General features: G+C 38.4%; 2 protein-coding genes across 5 annotated transcripts in view; one reads left to right on the top strand and one right to left on the bottom strand.

Annotated features, from left to right (window-relative positions):
* LOC107705078 (histone-lysine N-methyltransferase NSD3-like) lies at positions 1–21,251 on the bottom strand. Of its 4 annotated transcripts, none has more exons than XM_016508212.1 (23): positions 21,070–21,251; positions 18,771–19,807; positions 18,489–18,648; positions 17,855–18,009; positions 17,196–17,771; positions 16,155–16,251; positions 15,940–16,031; positions 13,868–13,913; positions 13,599–13,729; positions 13,276–13,401; positions 12,454–12,580; positions 11,555–11,752; positions 11,288–11,467; positions 9,298–9,447; positions 7,251–7,407; positions 5,685–5,887; positions 5,480–5,592; positions 5,040–5,309; positions 4,259–4,375; positions 4,031–4,172; positions 3,841–3,947; positions 3,416–3,620; positions 1–2,174 (listed from the first exon to the last, which is right to left on the bottom strand). In XM_016508212.1, exons 2-23 carry the CDS (start codon positions 19,758–19,760, stop codon positions 1,885–1,887), a joined length of 4,632 nt encoding a protein of 1,543 aa, XP_016363698.1. In that variant the 5' UTR covers positions 19,761–19,807; positions 21,070–21,251; the 3' UTR covers positions 1–1,884. The 4 variants fall into 4 exon arrangements, with proteins under 4 accessions (XP_016363698.1, XP_016363701.1, XP_016363699.1 ...); XM_016508215.1 differs by having other exon boundaries at positions 9,298–9,321; XM_016508213.1 differs by having other exon boundaries at positions 18,771–19,804.
* A 1,035-nt stretch (positions 21,252–22,286) lies between these two features.
* LOC107705077 (LETM1 domain-containing protein LETM2, mitochondrial-like) overlaps positions 22,287–24,704 on the top strand; it is a 10,866-nt gene continuing 8,448 nt past the window's right edge. The window contains exons 1-2 of the mRNA XM_016508211.1: positions 22,287–22,628; positions 23,830–23,899. Of these exons, the coding sequence (XP_016363697.1) occupies positions 23,853–23,899 (47 nt within the window). The 5' untranslated portion in view covers positions 22,287–22,628; positions 23,830–23,852. The remainder of the gene's footprint in view (positions 22,629–23,829; positions 23,900–24,704) is intronic.

Genomic DNA, 24,704 nt, shown 5'->3' with positions numbered 1-24,704 from the left:
TTACATTTTTTATTCTGTGACAGAAACAGGCTTCCACGCAAAAGAGACCCAAAATGCCTTCCATGTTTCAAAGATGCAGATGCAAGTAAGAGCATACAGTATTTTCATAAACGTACAAATCTCAGCTTGGCAGTCAAATCGTCAGAATTCCTTAAATTTGCCGTCGGATGCAAAAATCCATACAGATATCCACAAATAACACTCCATTGCGAGACAAAAAAGTAATAAATACAGACTTGAACAAAAGGCAAAATGGACATGATTCAAGTAAAATGAAAACTTGCAGCGCTTTCCCTCCTTTCCATAAAGTGACAAACATACTGGTGGTGCCATCACGTGTAATACTTGTACTGTGGTCTATAAAAACGTTCATGTGAAATGACTAACGAGTAAGTATACAAAGCCCATGTGCCGAAGCCGTAGAGATTGGTCGATTCTTCATCCGTGCAAACTGTGGCACAGCACGACCGCACAGCTACCAGTAACAAGAGAGTAACAGCTCCACTTTACAGCACAGGCATCAAAGCTATTGAGTTAAGTAGATTCACATCAAGTACAGTCACAGAGAGGATTATGCTACACTCTGCCGTAAATCGTACAGCCCTCCCACGTTACATGACAGTTCGGTTTTAGCAAAGTAGCACGTGTTAATACAACGATGGTAAAGGAGATCAACCAAGTGTGCAGGTTAAGGTACAATTTGATACCTTTGAAACGAGTCTCGACTGTACAGCAATATACTAGTTGTGAAATATGAATCTCAACTACTGAAAACAAAACATAAAAGTAAACTGATTATATTTACACTCTGAAAACAGAAAAAATGGAGAAAAGAAAAATCACGTTGATTAAAGATTGTACTCACAGTCTCACAACTAGCACTGCTCAGAAACATGATATGGGTTCCTCGTAGTTGATATACACACTGTCACAATGGTAAATATTTGTTTAAGACACATGGCAGTGTTGGAGTATATGTGGCTTAACACTACACCATCAAACGTTACCGTTTGTACACGTCAGAACTGATCTTCTTGGGTGATCGATAGTTATTTCTAACACTTATAAATCTGAATTATGCTGCGTTGTTACTCGAAGGACCGAAAGATGACGGCAATACAGTATCGGCCAAGCAATAATGCAATTTTGCTGACAAAAAGGGCACATATACAATACGATTAGTGATATCAAACTGACTAATACAGACGAATAATACTGTACATTGTGAATGGATGTAAACATCGACATAAATATATTAATGATTATATATCTTACAAATCACAAACTCACTGGAATGGAGCGGCAGTTGAACAAACCTCGTATGGGTTTTGAATCACTCTCATTTTTTGGGGGGGATGTTACCACGACAGGTTCATATTCAGAAATGTAGTGAAATCCTACCGGCGAGGGGCGAATGGTTGAGCCCGACACATATTACAACAGTCTTTGCTATTTACATGAGGTACATAAATAAAGTTCTTGGTTTAAAGTGTTTATAGAGTGTTTTTAAGTACCATAGATGTGGAAACCGACTTTGCCGCTGAAAGGCGTCGTTTTAACTGAGAGGTTTTTGCCTAAACGGTGCACGTCTGAAAAACAGTGAGAATTAGCTGTGAAATTTAGCTTATAAAACCAAAAATGAGTAGCTTATATTGCTATATAAGCCCGTATGAATTCGACATGAGGCCGTAAATTGTGATATGTTCGAAAAATTCATACCAGCTGCTGTAGATTTGGAATGAATCAAACCAGTTAATCAAGTCCACTTGGCTTAATTGAAAAGTGGACCAGCTAGCTGCATGTATCTACTCTATGGTTCGTTGTAGTTTGAAATTTCATGCACTTTGATGTGGTTTTCAATGCTTCCTCTGTGCTTTGGCCCAATCACTCTCCCTCTCCCCCATCGTCGTCGTCCTCCTCCTCTTCCTCGTTGTCGTCGCCCTCCTCTCTGGGTTCGAGCACTTCCTTCTTTACAGTGACCTGGCTAGGGCTAGCCTGAGGCCCTAAGGGTCTCTGGGGGTCGTGGTTTGAGCAGCAGGGCCGGTTGTCGAGGGCAGACATTACCAGCTGTCCTCTCTCATGCTCTCGGCAGAAGGAGGCGGGGCAAAAGTGGCAGAAGGAGGTGGCAGCACGCTGGCACACGCTGCACTGATGCCAGGGGCATTCCCATTGCCCTGAGACACACAGAAGAAACAAATCAATCATACGACATCAAAGTGGCTCAAGAGAGAACTTTTGCTGCCCTCACATTGGCAATTTCTTTCTAATTAATAGATTATGATCTGCAACATCTCAAATTGTCAGTTGGATTAATTTATTATAAGATGTAGGGTAACTGGTCAACAGCAAATCAGAAGAAAATCTTATAAAAATCTAGTTCAAAACATGTTTTTTTTCCCCCCCTGAAAAACTTTATACCATTTTCAAAAAAAGTTTAATGAGTAAAAATGTCATGTGGAGTAACCATCAAGTAAAATGTCTTTTTCTTAATTTCCTCACACCTTGAAATCATGCAGGTGTACAAATCCTAAAAAAAAAAAAGATTTAAACATTTTTCTAGCTGTAAACTATTTTTACAAATATCAAATTATTAATTCATAAATATGTTTTTAGAGAGTTGCACCACATGACATTTTACAACATGAACTAACCTTGTTTTATCATAAAAAGATCAAATGATCTGATATTTTAAGAAACTTTGAAACAAAAATGAGGATCTGCATCTATGTTCTTTCCATTTATGTTGGTTGCACCACATGACATGGTTTTGTACACTGTATTAATAAATTTTGTAAATTTATTAAAAAAATAAACATTTTATAAATCTTATTTAAAAACAGCTACAATATATTTGAACAAAACTGTTGTGATTTTCCCTAATAAATAATAAAAGATTATGCCAAACTACTTTTTCCAAGAATTTAATATTTATTTTTTCTTCATTATGATATCAGGACAGTTGTATCACCTTTTATACTTTTTTAATTTTATACCCCCCTTAAATGTTTAGTTTAAAAATGTAATCATTCTCATCATAGAAGGGGTGTGTTCAAGCCATTTTATCTATGAATTATTAGATAAAACTGCTATTTATTAAAAAAAAGAAATTAATGTACTTTCATTGACATCTATAGATGGTTGGTTCATTATTTTTCTTTGTGGTTCTCAACCTTTTAGGCTCCAAGCTCCCCTTTTGTCCAAGACAAAGTCAGTTTAAACGTTGTACATCTTCATTTTTTATTTAATTAAGGGCCCTTGGTTGAGAACCACTGATCTAGATTTTAGACATTAATGCTATGGAAATCTAAATCCCCATCAAGCAACATGTAACAAGAGGCCATCCGGAACATGTGACAGCATTACTACGAAATTCCCACAGCTGATAAAAAAAGCTGGAGTGACAGACAGCACGCACCGTATGGAGGTTTGGTCAGGTTGAGGCAGAGGAGATGGTAGGCCTTCGGACAATCCTTTTTGTCACACATGACCAGCTCTCCTGCCTCTCCACAGCAGTAGCAGTAATACTCGTGGGTCTGTTTGCTCTCTGTCTTCAGCTTGCGCTTCTTGGGCTTGAGCTTAGCATTGCGCACCTTCTCTTCTCTCTCCGTAACCACTGCACTCTGCAGGAAGTAAAACAAGGTGTCAGACAAGAGATTGATATGATGATGATAGAAAAAAATAATAATGAAATACAAGGGACCAAGAGAAAACAAATAACAACCATATAACAACCAGCATAAGTACACTCAGCTATTGGAAACTCCAGAGAATTGTCCTGGTGCAACAGGAAATCGTGGGTAAGCACTACACGTGCGCCAGTCTAATTCAATTAGGCTTTACCTTGGGCTTGACTCCAAGAAAACCACTGCAGTTCTCGGACCCACAGTGGCATGATGTCCTCCCATTACCCAGACAGTCCAGGTTGTAATTAAAGGTCAGCTCTGTGTCTGGAAAAAAAAAACATGATAATCTCAATTAGCTTCTAAACAAACGCTGTCCTTTTTTCAAAGAAAATACAAATGGTTCTTACCTGCAGCGATATCACACAAGGTAAAGAGCCCTATCCGCACATCTCCATTCACGGTCCACTTCTGAGTCTCACAGTTAGGACTGCAGCTGTTGTTCATAAATCGTGACAAGTTCCCTTTGGGTCCAGCATCAATCACACGGTCCTGAGAAGCACAGAAAGAGCGACTTTAATACAGCTGAGATGACGTTATAATGTGACATACACAAAGTAAACATGCAACAGTGGTACCTTTGTGAGGGTCAGCATGTAAAAGTTGGTCACATCGTTCTCATTGGCATGTCTTATTCGTTGCTTGCACTCTTCAGAGTCGATCAGTTCGCCAACATACTCCATGACAAAATCACCCTAAACACAACCAAACAATGTCCCAAGATCAGTAAAACGAAACATTTTATGCAATATGAAGGTCTGAACTTCAAAAGTTTTACCAAAACGTTGATTATTTTAGACATTCCAAAAAAGTCAGAATACATGAAAAAAAAAAACTACATACAATTAATAATAATAATAATAATAATAAAGATTTATTTAAATAATAAACTTTAAAAATAAAGTAGCTCAACAACAACATTATTATTACTATTAATAATAAAGTATAATATTTCAGATTTGGTCTGTGGGAAGGCTTTTTAGTGCTGAAAATTAAGCACAAAAATCAAATGAATTTTTTTGTGATTTTGTTACATGCTTTTGTCATTTTTTTTTTTTACTACTTATGTTCAATTTTTATTTTTTTATTATCTTTACAGTTAGTAACTTTAGCTAATATTTTCATTTATCTAATATCAAATAGTTAATTTTTTCAGCTTTATTTCAGTTATGAAAAATGTTTTCAATAGTTTTAGTTAACGATAGTAACCCTGGAGCAAAACTACAAATATTTATAGTCACCACAGAAATTTACAACACTTTAGATTTGATTAATTTCCCAGTCTTTCTGAACCTTTCACAATTAAAGTTCCAGTCCATTAGTGCAATTAGACTTCATGCTCAGACGTCAACCTCTCACCTTTTTGAGGTCCTGCTTGGTCTTTAGGCCCCATCCTCGGCCGGTGGTCTTAATGACCTCAGTGTCGGGGTAGAGGCGTTTGGAAAAGCACTGGTTGTGGCAGCAGTCACCTGTGGGACATACCTGCGGGTGGCATTCATACTGCAGCATGCGGTTCAGGCACTGAGAGTCCTGGCTGCAGGGATGCTCATCTGTGGGTCTGCAGCTGCAGCGTGGGATCTCTGAGAGGTCAGCGACGTGCACCTGCACCTTCCCAACAGGCTTATTGGACTGAGGTGAAAAACATGGACAAAAATACAGAGCTTTAATTTGTTTCAATATGATTTGAGTTTTCTTTGCAAAGTTGCATTGTAGAGAGATTAACATGAAATGTAAGAATGGGCCGTATTATGGTACCACACAACAGCAGAGAAATAAAATATTTGAGCTATATCCTGTACCTTGATAAGTTTGTATGGTGGGGGTCTGCGAGAGTTGCGCTCCTGTTCGAGGGCCTCCTTAGTTTCTCGCTGTGCTTTTAGCTCCTGGAACCGTTTTGCTGCCTCCTCAAGTGCTTTACACACAAAAATACATTTAGGAGTCAATTCAGCTTGACCATTATTGGGGACATGATCATTCCATTAAACATACGACTAATTATCTTACCTTTTTTAAACGTCTTATTGATGCCAACTTGTCCCTCTGCAAAGTTCTTATCGCTCTCAACATATGGGAAAACTCTTCCCTGGTTTATCCAGTAATAGTCATGGGAGCCAAAGAAAAAGACTGGAAAGTCACCAATGTCATGCTTCAGGCTCTGGATGTTGGAGGGAACCAGGCGAGGGTTGCATATCTCAGCTGGCCACCACCTACACATGGTTCAACATCAACATTAAGTTTATCACTTATTTACTGGTTACAGGTAAAATAAAGTCATCGTCACCTAGGAAAACAAACCAAAAATACTGATGTACTTCTGAAGTGGCATTTAGGTGTCTTTAAACAGACACTTTAAATCTGCTCAGAGGTGGCATAAATGCATTTACACAGCGATTACAACTGTATGCTTTGATGCTAGGGTCTGAGCAGGCAAAATTCAGTCTGGCTTTTATGCAGCATTGCATTTTGCACTGAATTTTGAGCAGGCACAGAGCAGCCTTAACTCGGCTGTGTAAAGACATATTTTTACACAGCTGAGTTAAGGCTGCTCTGTGCCAGCTCAAAAATATGTGTAAAGACATGACGAAACATAAAAGCTGGATTAAGCAATGCCTGCTCTGACCACCTTAGCCCCTAGTGTAAGGCCTCTTTACACAGCTAAGGCTGCTCTGTGCCTGTTCAAAATTGTGTTAAGAGGCGATGCTGCATAAAAGCCAGACGAAATAATGCCTGCTCAGACCCACCTCAGCTCCTAGTATCAAATTACACAGCTTTAATTTCTGTGCAAATGCATTTATGCCACCTATGAGTAGCATTAAATTGTCTGTGTAAAGACAACTAAATGCCACTTCAGAAGTGCTTCTCTGCCACCTTTGCATTGTAAATTTAAAGGTATAAAGCAGGGGTCTCCAAACTCAGTCCTGGAGGGCCGGTGTCCTGCAGAGTTTAGCTCCAACTCCAATGAAACACACCTGAACTAGCTTATTAAGGTCTTACTAGGCATGCTAGAAACTTCCAGGCAGGTGTGTTGAGGCAAGTTGGAGCTAAACTCTGCAGGACACTGGCCATTCAGGACCGAGTTTGGACACCCCTGGTATAAAGGTACAGAGTTGCTGTGTAAATGCATTTATTGCACTTCTAAACAGCAGTAAACGGTCTATAGACAGACACCTAATTGCCAGTTCAGAAGCTCTTCTGTGCCACCTTTGCAGTGTAAATTTGGCAATAATTATATGGAATCTGAATTTTTTCAAACAAAACATGCATCAAAAGATTGAAAAATGAAACAATGCCTCAAGTCAGAAATAACATACTACAATAATTTGTAACATTTTTAGATCGTATATTTTTAGTATTACTTGTATTATTATTTATTAAAAATTATATGTTTTATATATGTTTATTATAATCTGCATCAGACTAATTTTGATGAAAAAAAAACAAAAAACTTTTGTTCTGAATTTTTTACATTTTTGTGCCATTTAGTCACTTTAGACTTGGCATGAACATGCCTTAGTTAAGCTAAAAGTATCTTAGGACACTAAGAGACATTCAGCAGTTCCACGAACGTACCTGTAGTTGCCCAGCTTGACCCAGACTATCTGCTTATAGTGGGGCTTCTTGCCCGCTCTGCATTCCCCACACAGCCATGTACCCTCTGGCATCTCCATGTTCAAGCACTCGGGGTGGAACGAGGCAGGACAGGCCTCGCAACACAACAGTCTTCCTCCTTTTTGACAAGCACACACACGCACATAAACACACAATCGAATACACAGGCCCACAGTATCACCACATGCTTGTCCATTCCCAATAAGGTGGTATTCCACAAACCTCATCCATGAGCATGTCAGAATCAGACAGTTATGTGTCCTCTGAGATCGATATACGTCTCTGAAATGCTCCAACATATGCCTCTAGATTCTAAATGCCTATTTGAAGTTCAGTTTGACATGCTCAAAGACATGGTTTGATGACTAACACCTTTCAGCATTATGTTAATGTGCTTTTTTGTGCCGGGTGATTTAATAAGCAGCCAATAGTGAATGATCAGAGGGGGGCACTATGGGAAACATGCAGTGATGCACACTGACTGATTGTCCGCATTAACATCACCTGCAGTACACTAGCAGACACGGAGCAAGTATTTTGGATGGCGTCACTTAAAACGCTTGGTTTGACTGACAAGAAAAATATGGCAAATAAGCCCTGATGGACAATAAAAGATGGAGCACAGCAGTGAGTGCCCACTTTTCCAGCCACTTTGGTTCCGAAAGCATTTTCCGATTCATTTTCTCCAGAGGGATTCAAAAAAATCTTAAATAAAGAGTCCTGAACCAATCCAACCAGCTCTGAAATGAATCACATTACAATCTTTAAAGCAAAAAAATAGATTTGGCATTTAATCTATGAGGGAATGAACTACTCACCCCAAGAATCTTAAAAATTACGTAAATAAAATATTAAAAAAGTACAATATAAAACTTAAATAATTGAAAGTACAAAAACTATATATTTTTTGGAGGTTAAAATGAAATCTGAAACTTCAACAAACATATATCAATGCTAATCATCTGTATCGAAGCCCGTTTTTCTACAGAAAAAAAGGTAATTTTAACTTCTTACAATTCTGACTTTTTTCACAATTTAAAAAAAAGTTGGAAAAAATTCAGAATTGTGAGATGTTAACTCAAAACTGCAAGATATAAACTCGCAATTCTTAGAAAAGTCCAAATTGTGAAATATAAACTTGCAACTGCAAGAAAAAAAAAGTCAAAATTGTGAGATAAAAAGGTTGCAATTACCTTTTTAATTTTTATTCAATGGTGGAAATAACAATAATAAATATAATAATAAAAACACAATTGCGAGAAACTCAGAATTCTGAGAAAAGAGTCAGAATTCTGTGTTTATATCTTGCAATACTGACTTTTTTCTCAAAAATGCAAGGAAAAAAGTCAGAATTGTGAGAAGTCACAATTACCTTTATTAGTTTATATTCCATGACAGAAAAGGGCTTCCATACATCAGAGCTGTACAAGATGTACAAGCTGTTTTTAAAAATCAATTCTCTATGGACAAAATGAATGGGATTTTTACTTCCGGGACCCTGCTGTTGGCTCTATTAAAACTGCCATCCAAAATATGTTTATGTTTGGAGGGTGGTAGGGTATAATTGTGCTCAAGCAAACAGAGAAACAGGACAAAGTCATTTAGAAACAATTCAAGCAATTAATGCTAAGCCAAAGCATGTTACGGACTCAGAATAACAAGTTACGTGACATATCATAACCTAGTTATTAAATTCCTGGGAATCAGTTATAGGCAAACAAAGATTTGAGTATTATGCCAACTTCAATTTCATTTCTCTACACAATATCCCAAACTAATTTACAATGCTGCTATCTGATTTTAAACTAAAGAACTAAAAATGTAGGTTATTTGTTGCTGCGTGTTATTTTAAGCCCACTATGTGCATTAGAAGCAGCACATAAATGAGGGTGTTAAATTACGAGGAACAAAATGCTCCCAAAAATAAACAAATAAATAAAAATGAGCAATAAGACAGCTGTGAAAGTATACAGACGGCAAACGACAAACCAAGAAAACATGATTTTACCTTTCCCAATATTCTTTTTGGTAGCTGACGAAGAAGAAGGAATCATAGGTAATTTCATCAACTCAGCACGATTTGACTCAGTCAGAAGGTAGTGCGACTTAAAGGTATATGAACTTAATATGGTGTCAGTATGGTCGTGCACTAAAAGCCCTACACGAGACAAACAGGAAAAGTCATGAGTAATGAAACTACCCATGATTCCAGAAAACACACATCAGGAAAAAAAAAAAAAAGACACGTGATTAAATAAGTAGTCCTGAAAAGAGAACACAAAAAACGAGAGTCTTAAGAGGAATACTGCAGTGTTGGAATGGGAGCTTTAGGGATTTGCAGGATAACATGTAAAATATGCAACAATTGTTGTGTCATTTGATTTTCTGTTTTCTGCTTTTAATAGTAGCCAAATGCTAAATGAATAGTTCATTCAAAAATCTAGTTATTTATTCAACCTCATGTTGTTCCAAACCTCTCTTTTAGTGAATAAAGTATACTTACATTTTAGTCTGTTTCGCACACAAAATTATCATATGGCTTCACCAGCCTTAAAATATTTGGCACCGAGTCATATGGATCATTTTTATGATATGTTTATGGTGCTTTTACATCCTTATTTGACCTTGAAAATTTCAGCCCTCTTTAATTGCAACTGCAGAACCAGAACTTTCTTCCAAATTTTGCACTTTGAGTTTCAGGGAAGAAATGAAGTCATAAGGGTTTGGAACAACATGATGGTGAGAAACCTAAATATTTTACTTTAATGAAAAAGGTTGTAAGGACAAATTTTAGTTATAAAGATCAAGTGATATGCAACTGCTCCCACGACAACACAGACTATCCAAATTACTGCAGACAACAAAGATGGTTAAAGAAATGACCAAAATTCAGTTTATCATTATCAATTAGTTCCTGGAGAAATTAGAGGGTTAAAGAGCTTTTCTACAAAAGTGGGAAGGTGTCTGATAATTCCAAAACTTAAAGATGCAATCAATGATATTCATTAATGTTTGCATTCTGAACAAAACACTGAGTGGGTTTGCATGTGCAACAAAACGCTTTCAAAAATCAGTGCTCATTCATAAATGCACACCTGAAAATTATTTGGTTTAGGTCTTGGCATATTATAGGCTTATTAAACAACTGCTGTAAGATTCTGCATATAAACACACTTATTGACATTAATTTAGAGCACAATATATGGTATCAACCAATATTAGCAATTAATTTAAAATTAATTTAGAATTAATCCATCTAATTTTGTCTGATTATTTATCTGTTGTATTGCAGATGAATTGCAAGGTCCAATATTAAACATTTAAAGTCTAATTTTACTTAATATATCTAGATTAATTAATCAGTTAATTATGAATTGTTAATTATGAACATTATCATGTTCAACTATCATGATCTCTATATCGGTGAATAAAAATACTAAAAACAATAACTCTGGCATAAGATGGGGATTTTCATAATTTTACTACTTACAAACAAACAGATTTAGTGTTCATTAATTGCTCACTGGAATGTCTTAAATTACTGACAATTTTTGTCATTTTAAAAGTTCAAATGAAATTACATTTTTAATTCAATCTCAGTCCTTCCCCAGAATAATCACAAACAATTAAAATGTTACTAATTAGTAGGAAACAAACATGATCTGATGGATCACGAACACACAGTACATCTGAGAGTAAAGGACTAGGTGACAAGAAAGAAGGTCAGAAGTCACATTAAAGGTTCCTACTCTTAAAGAGAAGGAACACTGAACATTGCAAAGGACGACACCAGAGAACATTAAAATACTGATGTGGCGTGAAGTTTGTTAGAAAGTGTTACATTCACTAACTGCACTAGTGACAACCTGCAATTTTGACAAGAACCTGTTTAAATGCCACTTAAAGTATGAGATACACTGAACATACAAATCTAAACTTCTCAGTAATTATGGCATTAGCTATAACGCAAGGTATGAAGACCGTCTGGCCAAACGTACCTCGAGCGCAGATGAAACACCAGCCTACGTTTACAGGTGAGGAAAAGTGTCCGTTCTTCCTGGAACTGGAGTGGTTGCTACATATGATGATGTGGGGTGTTATCGACACACTGCCAGCCGCCACACAACCGTCTCCTGTGTGATACGCCACCGGACAGCGGATACAACGCATCATGCGGCCTAAATGGGGGGGGTAATGAAAAAGGAAACTGCTCTGAAATTGCTTCTGTAAAATACAAAGAATAAGTGAATCTTCTATATATCTACCTTTGCCAGCTTTGTGAAGGTCTCTGTCGAGACAGCATGTGGCACAGCTGTGCTGAGGGCAGCGGAGGCCTCTAGTATCAGTAGTGGTGCCAGTGTACTTGCGGGCACAGGTTTCGTGGTAATACTGGCCACAACCATTCACTGAGCACCACTTCATATCACCCTCCGCGACCTTGCAGGAGAAACAATGGTGGGAACCTGGAGATAGTGATGGCGACAAACAGATTAGACTTAACAGGACCTTAAAACAGAAAAAAAAAATGCTTAAATTCAATTTTCAACGCACTATTAACGTTCAAATTCTTAGCACAAATAAAATGCATGACAATTTTAACACAAAATAACCCATTTCTTTGAACCTCTTCACATTAGGTCTAAAATGTAGAATTGCTATGAAACTTTTTTCCACAGAAGTTATCCACTTTATTTTTCCCGTAAGAATGGGTGCGACCATTTGTAAATTTTATGGGTCTGGCTTCCGGTCTTATCCACGTTCAGCTTTCAGCTCGTTTTGCTGCTTGATATTGCAAATTGGTGTGTCTTACCATATTATTTTAATGTATGTATTATCTTAATTATGAACACACTGGTTTGTAGTGCGAACAGTTTTACCGTTTTCTGCACGTTGTTATTCTTCGTTATTTCCCTACAGCGGCTAATGAACCGGAAGTCTCGCCCATAGGCTTACTTCCAAGTTTAAGAATAAGGTGGATAGGCCATATTTTTCAGTGTTACTGGTGGGCTATATAACTGGTTATAGCTTTTACAAAGTTACCACAAATCACATGTATTGCTAATAATTAAAAAAAAAACATTTTGTAGAGGAACACCACTTTAACTCAGTTTATTTAATTCAAATGCCTAACCATTTAGGACCTATAGGATGTAATAATGCTCACCTGTCTTACACTCCTGACACAGGAGTTCTCCCTCTGTTCCACTGTTAGGTCCAATACACTCAGGATGAAACAGCCTGTTACAGTCTCCCTCACAGCTCACCAAAGAATCCCCGAATGTTTCACAGACCTAAGAAATTGTAGAGAAGAACCACAACAACAGATTGCTATTACACCTGTAAGAGTCAGACAAAATCTAAGCAACTATTTTACATTTCTGTGAATGCTGATCTATTGGAACCTTAACACAAAAAAAAAAAACACATTATAGCTCTCTGCTACTTTAGTGTAATGTAGTCTATATAGACACTAGTCTCAGACGTCACACCCATGGAACGTTTGCTGAATGTCTGATGCATATGGCACACATAATTGGAAACACTTCAAGAGTTTCGAAGTCGTCACTGGATTGGTTGAATTATACAGGATTTCCGGGAGACGTGCGTCACGTTCTTTAACGTTCCACCTGGAAACAAACATGTCGTGTTGCCAAATTCACTCATGGAAGAAGAAAGCCGCCGTGTTTACAACTGTGACGATGAGCGCTTGTCAGGATCAACTTAAGGTTGGATTTTCAAAAGCATGTGAAATATGTAAAGTTTGCGGCATAGACTCTTTAAAATATGTCCAAGAGTTTTACACAACGGTCTGTTATTGTGGGGACATTTCCACGCCCCTAAACATGGCACAAAACAAAACGTGATTGGTTGTTTTACCTGTCAATCATACGGCCTCTTGGGTGGGCCAAGATTCCCAGACCTTCTGCCGTCAGTCTGAAGGTCTGGCTACGCGAGACTATATAAACACAGTGTTTAGAGAGCTTACATGGCAGACAGTGTCCTTTTTTGAGGAACTTCCTCCTTGACGGGACAGGCTGGAGTCCACGGACTGTGCATCAGATCCGTCAGCATCTACTGTAGCTGGACTGTCCGAGCGCTTCCCGAATCCAGTCTACAAGGGATGCAAATGAATGCAAAAATGTGGCTTTACAAGCAGAGTCCATTTGTCATTTGGCTACAAAAACTGAGATATTTCAAATAAACAAATCTGCCATAACAATTATGTAACCCAATGAAGACTGTATCGCTGAGGTGCCAATCAACAAAAACCTGCTGGTACACTGGCGGTATTTCTGAGTGTAGTCTGACCTGTGGATCATTGAGGCCTCTGGAGTCAGAGTCAGAAGTGTCTCTGTACAGTGAGCTGGCCATCTCCACATCAGTAGATGCCCTGCTGCGTTTCTTCAGTGGTTTACATGAGTCTGAGATCTCACTGGCACCTACAGGATTCCAGTAGCATTAAGATACTGATCCATAAATTAATTTACGGGCTTATTAATCATTCAAAACATGACTCAAAAAATGCCTCTAAAAAAACATTTAAATAAATGTAAAATTCATCTTGCAGTGTCAAGCACCTTTTTGCGACCCTGTTTTGAAATCCATTTGAGGTGCTGCTTCAGCCTGTGAAGAAAAACAAAAAAGGCAATTTTATAAGAAGTTTCTTCACTATTTGACACCTTTGCATAACTTACACATTCATAAAGGCTTGTGTGACTCACTTTAAATATAAACTAGACGTATTACAGTGTTATTTTAGTATTAGGGATGTAACGATTCACTCAACTCACGATTCGAATCGATTCACGATTTTGATTTCACGATTCGATTTTCTCATGATTTTTTTTTTTACAAAATGAGATTGAAGACATTATACAGTAGCCTAAATTAAAAAGTGTCGTTTTATTAGGCTATTGCTGCACGTTTCTTTGTGAAATTGAAATAACAAAACTAGGGATGTAACGATTCACTCAACTCACGATTCGATTCACAATTTTGATTTCACGATTAGATTCGATTTGCGATTATTATTATTATTTTTAACAAAATGAGATTTAATAAACTTTTCTAAAGACAGTAAGTTCCCCTCAGACATGCATTCATATAAACTCCTACATCTAAATGAATCACGATTTGTTTAGCATCTCAACCGATTTGAATCGTCACATATTTGAATCGATTTTCAACCGGCTCGCAGTTAATCGTTACATCCCTAAACAAAACTAAATTGAAATTTTAAAACAAACCCCAAATCAAACAAGTTACACAAATAAGATAAATCTCTTAATATGAACAAACTAAGGCTTTGTCTGTGCTCTTCCATTTAAAATTAGATGCAACCACTGGATTTGAATCATGATCCAAACAAAGATGCAGCATACATGCAACCTGAGTGGTTTTTAATCTAAATTAGACTGTATAATTTCGAAATTTGAAGCAAAAACAGAATGGTCTGACTTTAGTTTTGTGAAACTATACTACATAAAACATATCTGAACGAAACGGCAGACGAGCTGAATGAGACGCAGATTCACTCTCTGACAGCAGGTGGCGCTTATGAACAGCAGCGATACAGCGTTTCCTGGGTTACCGCTGTAAACAAAGCAGCGCTTATAAACACTACTTTAATATGCATTGTTCAGAGGCAAGATGAAAAGAAAATACCACGTAAACTTTTCTAAATATAGTCAGTTCCCCTCAGAGATACATTCACATAATTCTACTCCAATTGTATCGTGATTTGTTTAGCATCTCAACCGATTTGAATCGTCACATATTTGAATCATTTTCGACCGGCTCGCGGTTAATCGTAACATCCCTATTTAGTATTATTGAGCTATTATAGTGTTTATTATTTTAAATTAGCTTAAATTTTTATATTTTCTGTTTAAATGTAGTTCTGATAATTTTGTTGCATTTGTCATTTTTATTTATTTATTTTTACAAATTTACAAATGTTTATATAGTTTTTAATTTTTATTTCAGTTTTAGTTATTTTACTGCATCAAATTAAACTAAATAAAAACGACAAACGTTGCTTTGGCAACTAGCTGAAATAATTTATATTTTATTTAAGTTAAAGTTTATTTTATTTCAAGTAATGAAAATGTCTTTTATGGTTTTAGTTAACTACAATAACCCTAATGCATTATGAGGGGGAAAAAAAACGGGAAAAATCACTAAATCATTATATCACTTTTCTGCTGGTATTTCTGTGCTAAAACCTGTGTTTTATTCACAAACCATCTGCAAACAAGGTGTTATCTGTGCTGGTATATCACTGCCACATGTGCATTTAACTTCATCTGCATCTTAGCTTAGCGGCACCTTCATGTGCAAGTTTGGCCAACCGTAGATTCAAAACATATTATTCTTCACAAGCAAGCATTCAGAACTGGCCCCTAAGATGAGAAATCGTGCTGTGCAAATAACATTTTGCACAAATATATAATAACAGGTTTGCACAGTAATATGATAATTCCTTTAGCGAATCCGGTGCTAAAATTATGCAGGCGGTGAATGCAAATAAATGCAGCAGGTTTAATTAATTCTTAGTGAATTCTGCCCAGAGAGTGAGCCTACGGTTTGTTGGATTCATCATTATTAAATTATTTAATAGTAGATTTAATATTTTGTTAATGTGCTCTACCTGTTCTTTCTTCACTTTCTTTTTTGGCACTGGTTCCACAGTCTTCTCTGACTCAGAACGGCTTCGCACAGATCGGCGCTGCTGCTTTCTCTCTGATATCACACAGACACAGAGGAGGTTTTCACAGATTAAACATACTGCAAAGGACATCTGAATATCGTTGCAAAAGGGAGTTTAACTCTTTTCAATAACTCTGTGTTTGAGCTTATATATACCTGTGGATTGCTCGGCGCTCTCCTGGTCACTCCAGGCTGAGGGAGACGCAGCTCGCTCTTCTTCACTGGAACATGTCTCTGCCTTATCACTGGAGTCCTTTGTGGGATAAATTGACAAACATTTAAAAAAAAAAAAAACCTACCAACAGCTTGCCTGGCAGAAAAGGTGCAATTTCCTCTTAAGCAGCGTGCATGAAGAGAGCGCGCAGAGCCCTAATTTTGGGTTAGCTAGAGCTTAGTAATTAACTTTGAGCAGTAAGCTATAATAGCTGAAGATGTACATTAACAGCATTTTGACCAAACTAAATGCATTATAGAGGATAAATAACGTTTCACAGCATTTTTGGTGACATTTATTCTACCTAACCAGCAAGTTATATTGCAGCATACCCATTATCTAGTTAGCATACCCTGGTTTAAATGAGCCAGACAGGAAAGTTAGCTAATATTGGGAAATGTGGGTGCAACAGTATACATATTTACAACATAATACTAAATACACTTAGTATAAATGTACTATTTACACTGGGATGCAACAGGCATCCAGTGTTATTTTAGTATTTTTGTTCCTTTTGTTTGTAAAAAAAAATTGTACTTTTGTTGCACTTAACATTTTTTATTTGTTTTTTTTATATTTTTATAGTTTTCCCAAGTTTCTTCTAATATGTTATTTTTTCAGCTCCATTTCAATTAACAAAAATGAATGTTACCACTAACAACACATCTGTATATGCCGATATAAAAACAAGATATAAATTTAAGCAGCAGTAAATTTAAGCAAATGTAATTAAATACATTTTAGCAATCTCCATTTGATCAATTTCATTAGACAATTTTATTTCAATGCATAGTCACTTGTCACTTGTGGGCAACTACATGTTTGATCTGAGAAATTGTAGCTATTAAAATGTATTTTTGAAATGATGTTTCAGAGTTTCTTTGATTAAGCTTTTCTTTACAAAATGAGAGTGATCGATGCTGCCATTACATGATTTACAATACCACACACCCTTATGTTCATAAACATTTTTTCACTTTTACCTCAGGTGACTGAACCTGATCGCTGGGCCTCTCCTCACTCTCCGTCTTCTTAGGTAAGTCCAGCTTTTGCTTTGGGAGCTGCCAGTCGCATTTGATGATCTCCACATTGAGTTTCTTCATAGTAATGGAAAGTGGGAGGAGCTTGCGGGCTGCGGCTGTCTTCCAGGGTGTCCTGACTGGAGGTGGGGAGGGTTCCATCGGGTGGGGGTCAGGTTTCGCAGGGCTGCGGGGTTGCTCTCGGTCCATATCATCCTCTCCCTGATCGGGAGATGATGTTTCCCCACTACTATTAATGCTGCACTGCCTCCGTGGCTGCTGGCGACAAGGTATGGGCTCTTCTTTCACTCTGGCACTGCCTTTAGAGCGTCTCTGCTTGCGTTCGGGATGGTTTTTACCGGTCGCCCTAGGTGGGGACACGGTGTCGGCAGCAGGAGCAGCAGAACTGGGTTCCTTGTCAATGTAGATGAAGGTGTAGTTCTCATTGCGTTCTTCTTGTGTCATCTGCAGAGCGGCTTCTGCGTGACCCACACCCACTGCCCACTGGGCACGCTCCTTTTGGGACTGAGGCTTCAGCAACTTTAAAATAAATAAACCATAGAATAAGTACCCAGAAATGTCCACAGAAAGAAGGTCACCAAATTTGCAGGGGTACAGGATACCTTTTGTTTCTCAGTTGGGTTGGTTGCTTTCCGGAGTGTTTCTGCTTGCAACTCATCGAACTGGCTCTCACCCTTGTACACCACAATTCTCTTCTCATGGATCCAGGCCCTCTCAGGGACACTCCCAAAGAACTGCACGTGGTATTCCTTAACACCTACCAGGAACCATGGAAGCATGTTATTAGAAACATAAATTTGAAGCATGCTAGTAGAATTAACAACTAGAGGCTGGAATACACAACCCTACTTTTTCCCAAATTGTTCACCGATCTAGGTGAGTTGAGGTTAGTTGCCGAAAATCAGAGCCATTCTGCAAATTTTAGGCAATTGAAGACAGATTTTCAGAATATTGATTCCAAACATGAACAAGAACATATGAACACATTGTTTTCATTTGTCCACCAGAATGGCGGACTACTAGCAACGAGTTTTTGCATGGATTTGAAGTGTTCGAAATAATTTGAAAGTCTGGTAGTGTGTAATTCTCAGTCATTTAGTGTATGATGGCCAGTTTGCCCTCTATAAATATTTTCAAAGCCAAAAAGTGTGTGACTAGTACCTAGAGTTTTAAAATCTGTTCTGTTGTGTAGAGTATTCCAGCCATTAACATATGTACTTGTAGTAGATGAATTACCTCTTTTATTAAGACGTATATGAACATTTGACTGAGGGTCTGATGACACCATGCACGGCCACCAAGGATACGTCCCAACCTTAGCCCACACCAAGTCACCGATCTCAAACTCTTGACCAGAGCCAGTGCTAGTGATGACTGAAGGAAAGTGCTTTTCAACCTAAACAAGAACACAAGATGGTCTTGGATGAACAGGAACTGTAAGATCAGAACTCATCAAGCAGAAAGTGGTTTCTTCTGAAGTGAAAAGGACTATAAACATGTCAAGAATATTAAACTCACTTTCTGTTCCTTCAGTTCTGCTTTGGGGCTTTTGAGGGTTAAAGAAGGTTGCTCTTCTCTGAATGCAACATGACCTTCGTTGGGTTGTGCGGAGTTGTGAACCACCCCTGAGCGCTCCTCCACGCCTTTGCATGGCTGCTGGCTCTCCTCTTCTTGACCAGCACCATGTCTGCTGCTTCTCTTTTTCCTCTTTTCCTTCTTCTGCTCGTGTCTTCTCCTGGAAGGCTCACCGGCCTGAAACTCTTGCAACAGATCCCCGCACAGTGAGGACTCGAACAGCTCCCTGCCGTTCTGGTAGGTCTTAATGATCTTTATTTTGATCTCTGGGGAGCTGGTCTTTTTAGGAGTGGTGGTGGATTGCGCAACGGGGTTGGAGACGGTGCTTTCTTGAGGTGACAGGAGGGGCGGTGAAGAGGGCAAGAGCAATGGAGGAGGGGGTGGCAAGACTTGAGGCATTAGGTGAGAGGCAGGAGGCGGGTGATGGTGGTGAGGTAACAGTGGTGGGTTATGTGGATGGTGTTGGTGTTGCTGCTGCTGATGGTGGTGATGGTGAGGAGGATGATGAGGCTGGTGGTGATGATGGGGATGAGGTGGAGGTGAGATGTGGCTTGGAGGCTTCTCCTGGACCACTGGTGGTCTCAATACTGTACCCTCACCAAGCAACGACCCGTGATCCCCATAGTTTCGTATGGCTCCGTAGCCATTAGCTGAGCCATTGGGGAACTGTGAGTACAAGGCAAACTTGGCCTGTTGCTCATAGGTACCTACGCCTGTCGGGTAGCCGTTTGTAATGACTGGGAGGTCTTCAGCAGGGTAAGGAAAGCCTGACTCCAAAGGAGACTCAAAGTTTTGCTGTCCTCCATCATCTCCTGGGTCACTGATGGCTTCATAGACATCCTCCTGTCTGATGTTAGCGGAGTCAATAAGCTGAGGGGGTTGCTGAATTGTGTTTCCCATGATCCCTTGCATGAAAGAGAAGGAGAAATCCATTGTTCTGCTCCAGCATCCTTAAGTTTCCCTTTTTCTTACAGGGCCTGCTGAGATAGAGGAAAAACAGAGTGTGTTTATGACACATAATAAATGCCTCCTCATTTTATCACATTAGTGAAACATTGCTCTTGGCAAAAAAATGTTTAATAACCTTATTTGTATAAAAATCAACAAAATGGGTCAAAAATGTGTGGGTATTGCAATGCACAAAAGAGTTTGTGAGGGTATTAGGCTGCTTTTTGCAAATCTCCCTCCCAGGGGATAAATAAAGTGTACTCCACTACAAGTTATGCCAACTTCCTCTGACTCTTGAGAGGAAACTTCATGCAAAATTTAGATTGAAATTTCGCAGCCTTGTTGGATAGCATATTTAGCCAGAATCAAACATGTCCAATGCCATTTTCCTAATTTAACATCCCCTCTACTTCTTATATTTGACAACGATGCATGCTTTTCCCTTTATTTTATTAAATAATCTTTTGAATTTTGAGTTTCTCTCACTTTAATTATAAGTATGGCTATGCCAGATGTTCAAGAAAAGAAGTTATTTGCCATCAGAACAGTGCTCATTTTGTCTATTTTGCATGTCCAGTAAGAAAGGATTTAAAACAAGCCGTTAAAGAATTTCATTTAGCACATGAACCACATCACTCAATGCCACAGAACAATAAACGACTGCTTCTAAACTGAAACATCGTTTCATGTCAAAGAAACAAACCTGCTAAGACCAGCAGCTGGCTAATGTTAGCCTGCTAGCCTTTTCTGGATAACAAAACAGACCCGATATAATCATATTGTCACGTGTAAACACAAACGACTTAACGAAAATACTATATGGCCCACGAATAAACAAAATTACGATTTGGTGTAGTTAAAAACAGATCCTGTTTCCCCAACAGCCTTGTAAAGCGGACCCGTGTAATGTCGCTGCATTAACGTTATATGAAAGGCGGCGTTAGCGGATGTGCTAATGTGTGTACATGGGGAAAACACCAACACACGCACTTCTAAGGTTTATCACCAGGGAATTTTCCAAAGAGACAGTTTGTTTCTAAATTGTATGTTTCTTGGTAGATTGAATCACGCGGAGAACCTTACAAACTGAAGAATTGAATGCGAACATGCCAACATGGCTGCCCGTGCCCCTTTAAATCAAATCGGCCAGATTACATTTCCATCAGGAAAAGGTGTGATGAAAACCACTGCTTTATTGTTATCAAAAACAGAAATACATGCAGCGCTTGTTTGGATTCTGCACGATATTATGAAACGAAGCATCGAAACAACGGTAGAATAAAAGCGTCTGTACCTTCAGCGTGTTCCATTCTAAACAAATACACCAAATAAACTGGATTCCTGCTGCAGTTAACATAAATATATCAACACAAAGACATATGACTCCACGTTTCTTTTAGATCTAATCCGTTGTTTGGAAAAGAAATGGGGCTACATCAGTCGTATGCCGATCCCCATGATAGGATGTGTGGCTGTGCGGGATGCTCCTGCAGATCCAGGGAAATTTGGCTCCCATATATTTTATTGTAGCCGTCTCCCTCCCTCTAGCTGTAACAAAAGCCCTTCTGCTTAAGGCCTGTGTCTCAGCGCCAAAATAAAATTCCCCCATTGGCTGTGCTGCATGATGTGAGGGGCATGTTGGGACGAGTAGTTTTTTTTCTTCTTCTTATAATTACAACATAATTACAACAATATTATTGCTTGTCAGTAAAACATAAGATGTGATCAATGTATTACAGAGAGTAATATATATATATATATATATATATATATATACACACGTACACACACATAATGAAAACAAAATAATGTCATTATCGTGTTTTCCAAAAATAGCTAAATACTACTTCAACCACGGAAAATAAATAAATAAATAAGTGAATATATATATATATATATATATATAGTAAAATGTTAGTAAAATTACAAATAAAAAAACAATATGCTATATGGATAAAGCTAGATAAAACTAGATGATAAATAGATAAAACATATTGTGGTTGTCAAAAAATAGTACTTACACCCCACATTAATATACATGCGCTTTATTTATTAAACAAGGCCTACAGAAATAATAATTACCAGTGTAACTTTACAGCAGTTTTACAAAAATGCAGCACATTTTAGTTTCCTTATTCTGGGGGTTTCATACACATTATATGTTAATAAACATGAAAATAAGAACAAAACAATGTTATTAGGGTACTATGTTCCTTCCCTATGGATCTCAAGCAAGGTTAAACTGAATAATAGCGCCATCGTCTGCACAAATATCTAATGACAACCATATGAAACGCCTTGCTACTCCGTCACTGTTCTCAGCACTGTAAACTTGACCGTTGCCATGACAACACTGAGCTACAGCTGAACTGAGATCAGCAGGTGTGGACGCTCGTCATCACGGATGAGGTCATGGGAAGTTCCACTGTCCGCCCCGTCCAGCGGATTGGCCAGCGTCACTAGTGCGTACAGCTCGCCCATTGGTGTACGTTGCTGTCAATCACGCCTCGCCTCTCATCGGACGATCGGTTTGTCTATGGCACCAGAGGCAACCTGACAGCCCGTATTAAAATCCGATCACAATAGTACATCAGCACGGATGTATTAATTTATATGCCCATTTAGATTTAAACTTAAGGAGTGGCATACCATCGTGAATGGAGTATCTCATCCCGCAAAAGGTCCGTTTTTCACCCGTAACGTACCATCGCCTGCGAGGAAATCTGACCCTCAGCTGCAGGAGGAGCGCTGTCGAGCCGAACATTTTTCTCCACCGTCATCCGATCTGACACCATATCCAATGGTTACAGCCTAACAGCCATCACACCGCACGACACGGAGCTTTTTCGACAGGTTGGTAGTCGTTTAATCGTGTTTCGAGCTGTTAAACGCTTGATATCTATTTCAGACCATCTCGATCGTTTCTCTTTCATCTGTTGTCTCTCAACCGTTGAGCCACCGCTCGCTGTTAGTTGTACATTAACGAATATAAAACAAAAGAACTGTCCGATCGCTTTTTTCTAAAGTTGATCGATGTTGTGTCGACTTTATCCATAGATCAGCTAAGCTTCTGTATTAGTTGAGCTGGTACTGAATGCGGTGTTTTGAGATGGTGATCGTGTATCCGCGGCCTCTGCTGTGGCCTTCAGCGCCTGTCATTAAACTTCACTGTTTTGACGAACTCGCACCACTTTTCGTATATAACAGTTTAGACGTTTAAAATGTAAAAACTCTCGAGGAATTATAATAAGGAAGTGGATACTGTAGTTCATGTTGACGTACGCATAAAGTAATGGTAACGTTACTTTCATACTAGCGGTGTCGTAATACGTTATAACGTTTGTATAATTTGCCGTTGTAATTTGAGTCAGACTTCCGCGTGAAATGAAACTTTCCTTGTATTCTCGTTAAATATGGCCTGTGATTTTGACCGGTCTCCGTGTTTGTGTTCTGTTTTAGCAGATAAAGACGTGAGCCGGTATTTGTGTGCAGCGCTCGCGACCTGCCGCATCTGCGCACGAGCGTGACGTAGGAGATTATTATTGTTGCAGTATTCATCAATAAATGTACTTAAATAATAACAAATGCAGGTTCAACAAAAATTGCACGTTTGCACAAACCATAAAAGGACATATTCCTCAGAAATACTTGAGCAAATCTAACTATAAATTTTTGCACATTTGCTCACAAACGCCTTATACTTATTTGTGGAGTTGCCTTTGTTTGTGAATCTGTGTACATTTATTGATATTGGGACAATTAAAACCCCTGTTGTGATATCACAGTGTTCGTGTTTTGTTTTGTTTTTTACATCAAATGTGCAAGTTCACGATTTTGGAAACCTAGAATACTACAGAAAAACAAACATTCATAAATAGGAAGTAGATTACAAATATATAAAACGAAGTTTCACAAAAAATTACACAAAAATGAAAGGATTTATTCCTCAAAATTCCGTCCACCCTGACCACGTACAGGTACTGAATCCGCAGCCAGTACCACCATTACTGTAGATGTAATTACAATTTTGCCTTTTTTCTCTCTCTCTTTACAGGACACACGATTTTAAGTCACAAAATGGCAGTTTTCAGCTCACAGGTGCTTCTTGCCGTAACAAGATCAAGGTGAGGCCATCATCCAAGTTACTGGTGCAAAAATGAACAATTTTATCCTATTCCAAGTGCACTATTATTGTAAAATATTATTATTCAATAAAATACTAACATTATTTTATAATTATATTTTGCTGTTCCCCAAATATCAATACATCATGGAGCTTTTAAAAAACCTTGTTAAAGCACATTCATTCTTGCATTCAAAATATATTTAAGCTGTAAAGTTGGCTAAATTGTCCTTTTAGTGATGGTTAATACTTTTCTAGGATGATTAATTTAATGTAATTCCTGATGTAAATAATCCCTTTCTTGTATCCTTTTGCACGTTATAAAGTCACTGGGTTTAAAGCAGGGGGAAGTCGTGGCCTAATGGTTAGAGAGTCGGACTCGTAGCCCAAAGGTTGCGGGTTCGAGTCTCGTACCGGCAGGGATTGTAGGTGGGGGGAGTGAATGTACAGCGCTCTCTCCCACCTTCAATACCATGACTGAGGTGCCCTTGAGCAAGGCACTGAACCCCCAACTGCTCCCCGGGCGCCGCAGCAAAAAATGGCTGCCCACTGCTCCGGGTGTGTGTTCACGGTGTGTGTGTGTTCACTGCTGTGTGTGCGCACTTTGGACGGGATAAATGCAGAGCACTAATTCCGAGTATGGGTCACCATACTTGGCCACATGTCACATGTCACGTCACATGTCCCAAGTTTTTTTTATTTTTTAAAGGCTTTATATGATTGTGATAGGATTGAAAGATTAGATTTAAGACAGGCTAATAAGCGATTTTATCGCACTAATCTCATGTTAACACACACACATATAT

The sequence above is a fragment of the Sinocyclocheilus rhinocerous genome, unplaced genomic scaffold, assembly GCF_001515625.1.
Source record: "Sinocyclocheilus rhinocerous isolate Xijiao unplaced genomic scaffold, SAMN03320098_v1.1 scaffold3642, whole genome shotgun sequence".
Lineage (NCBI taxonomy): Eukaryota > Metazoa > Chordata > Actinopteri > Cypriniformes > Cyprinidae > Sinocyclocheilus > Sinocyclocheilus rhinocerous.
This window is presented reverse-complemented; position numbering and strand designations above follow the sequence as displayed.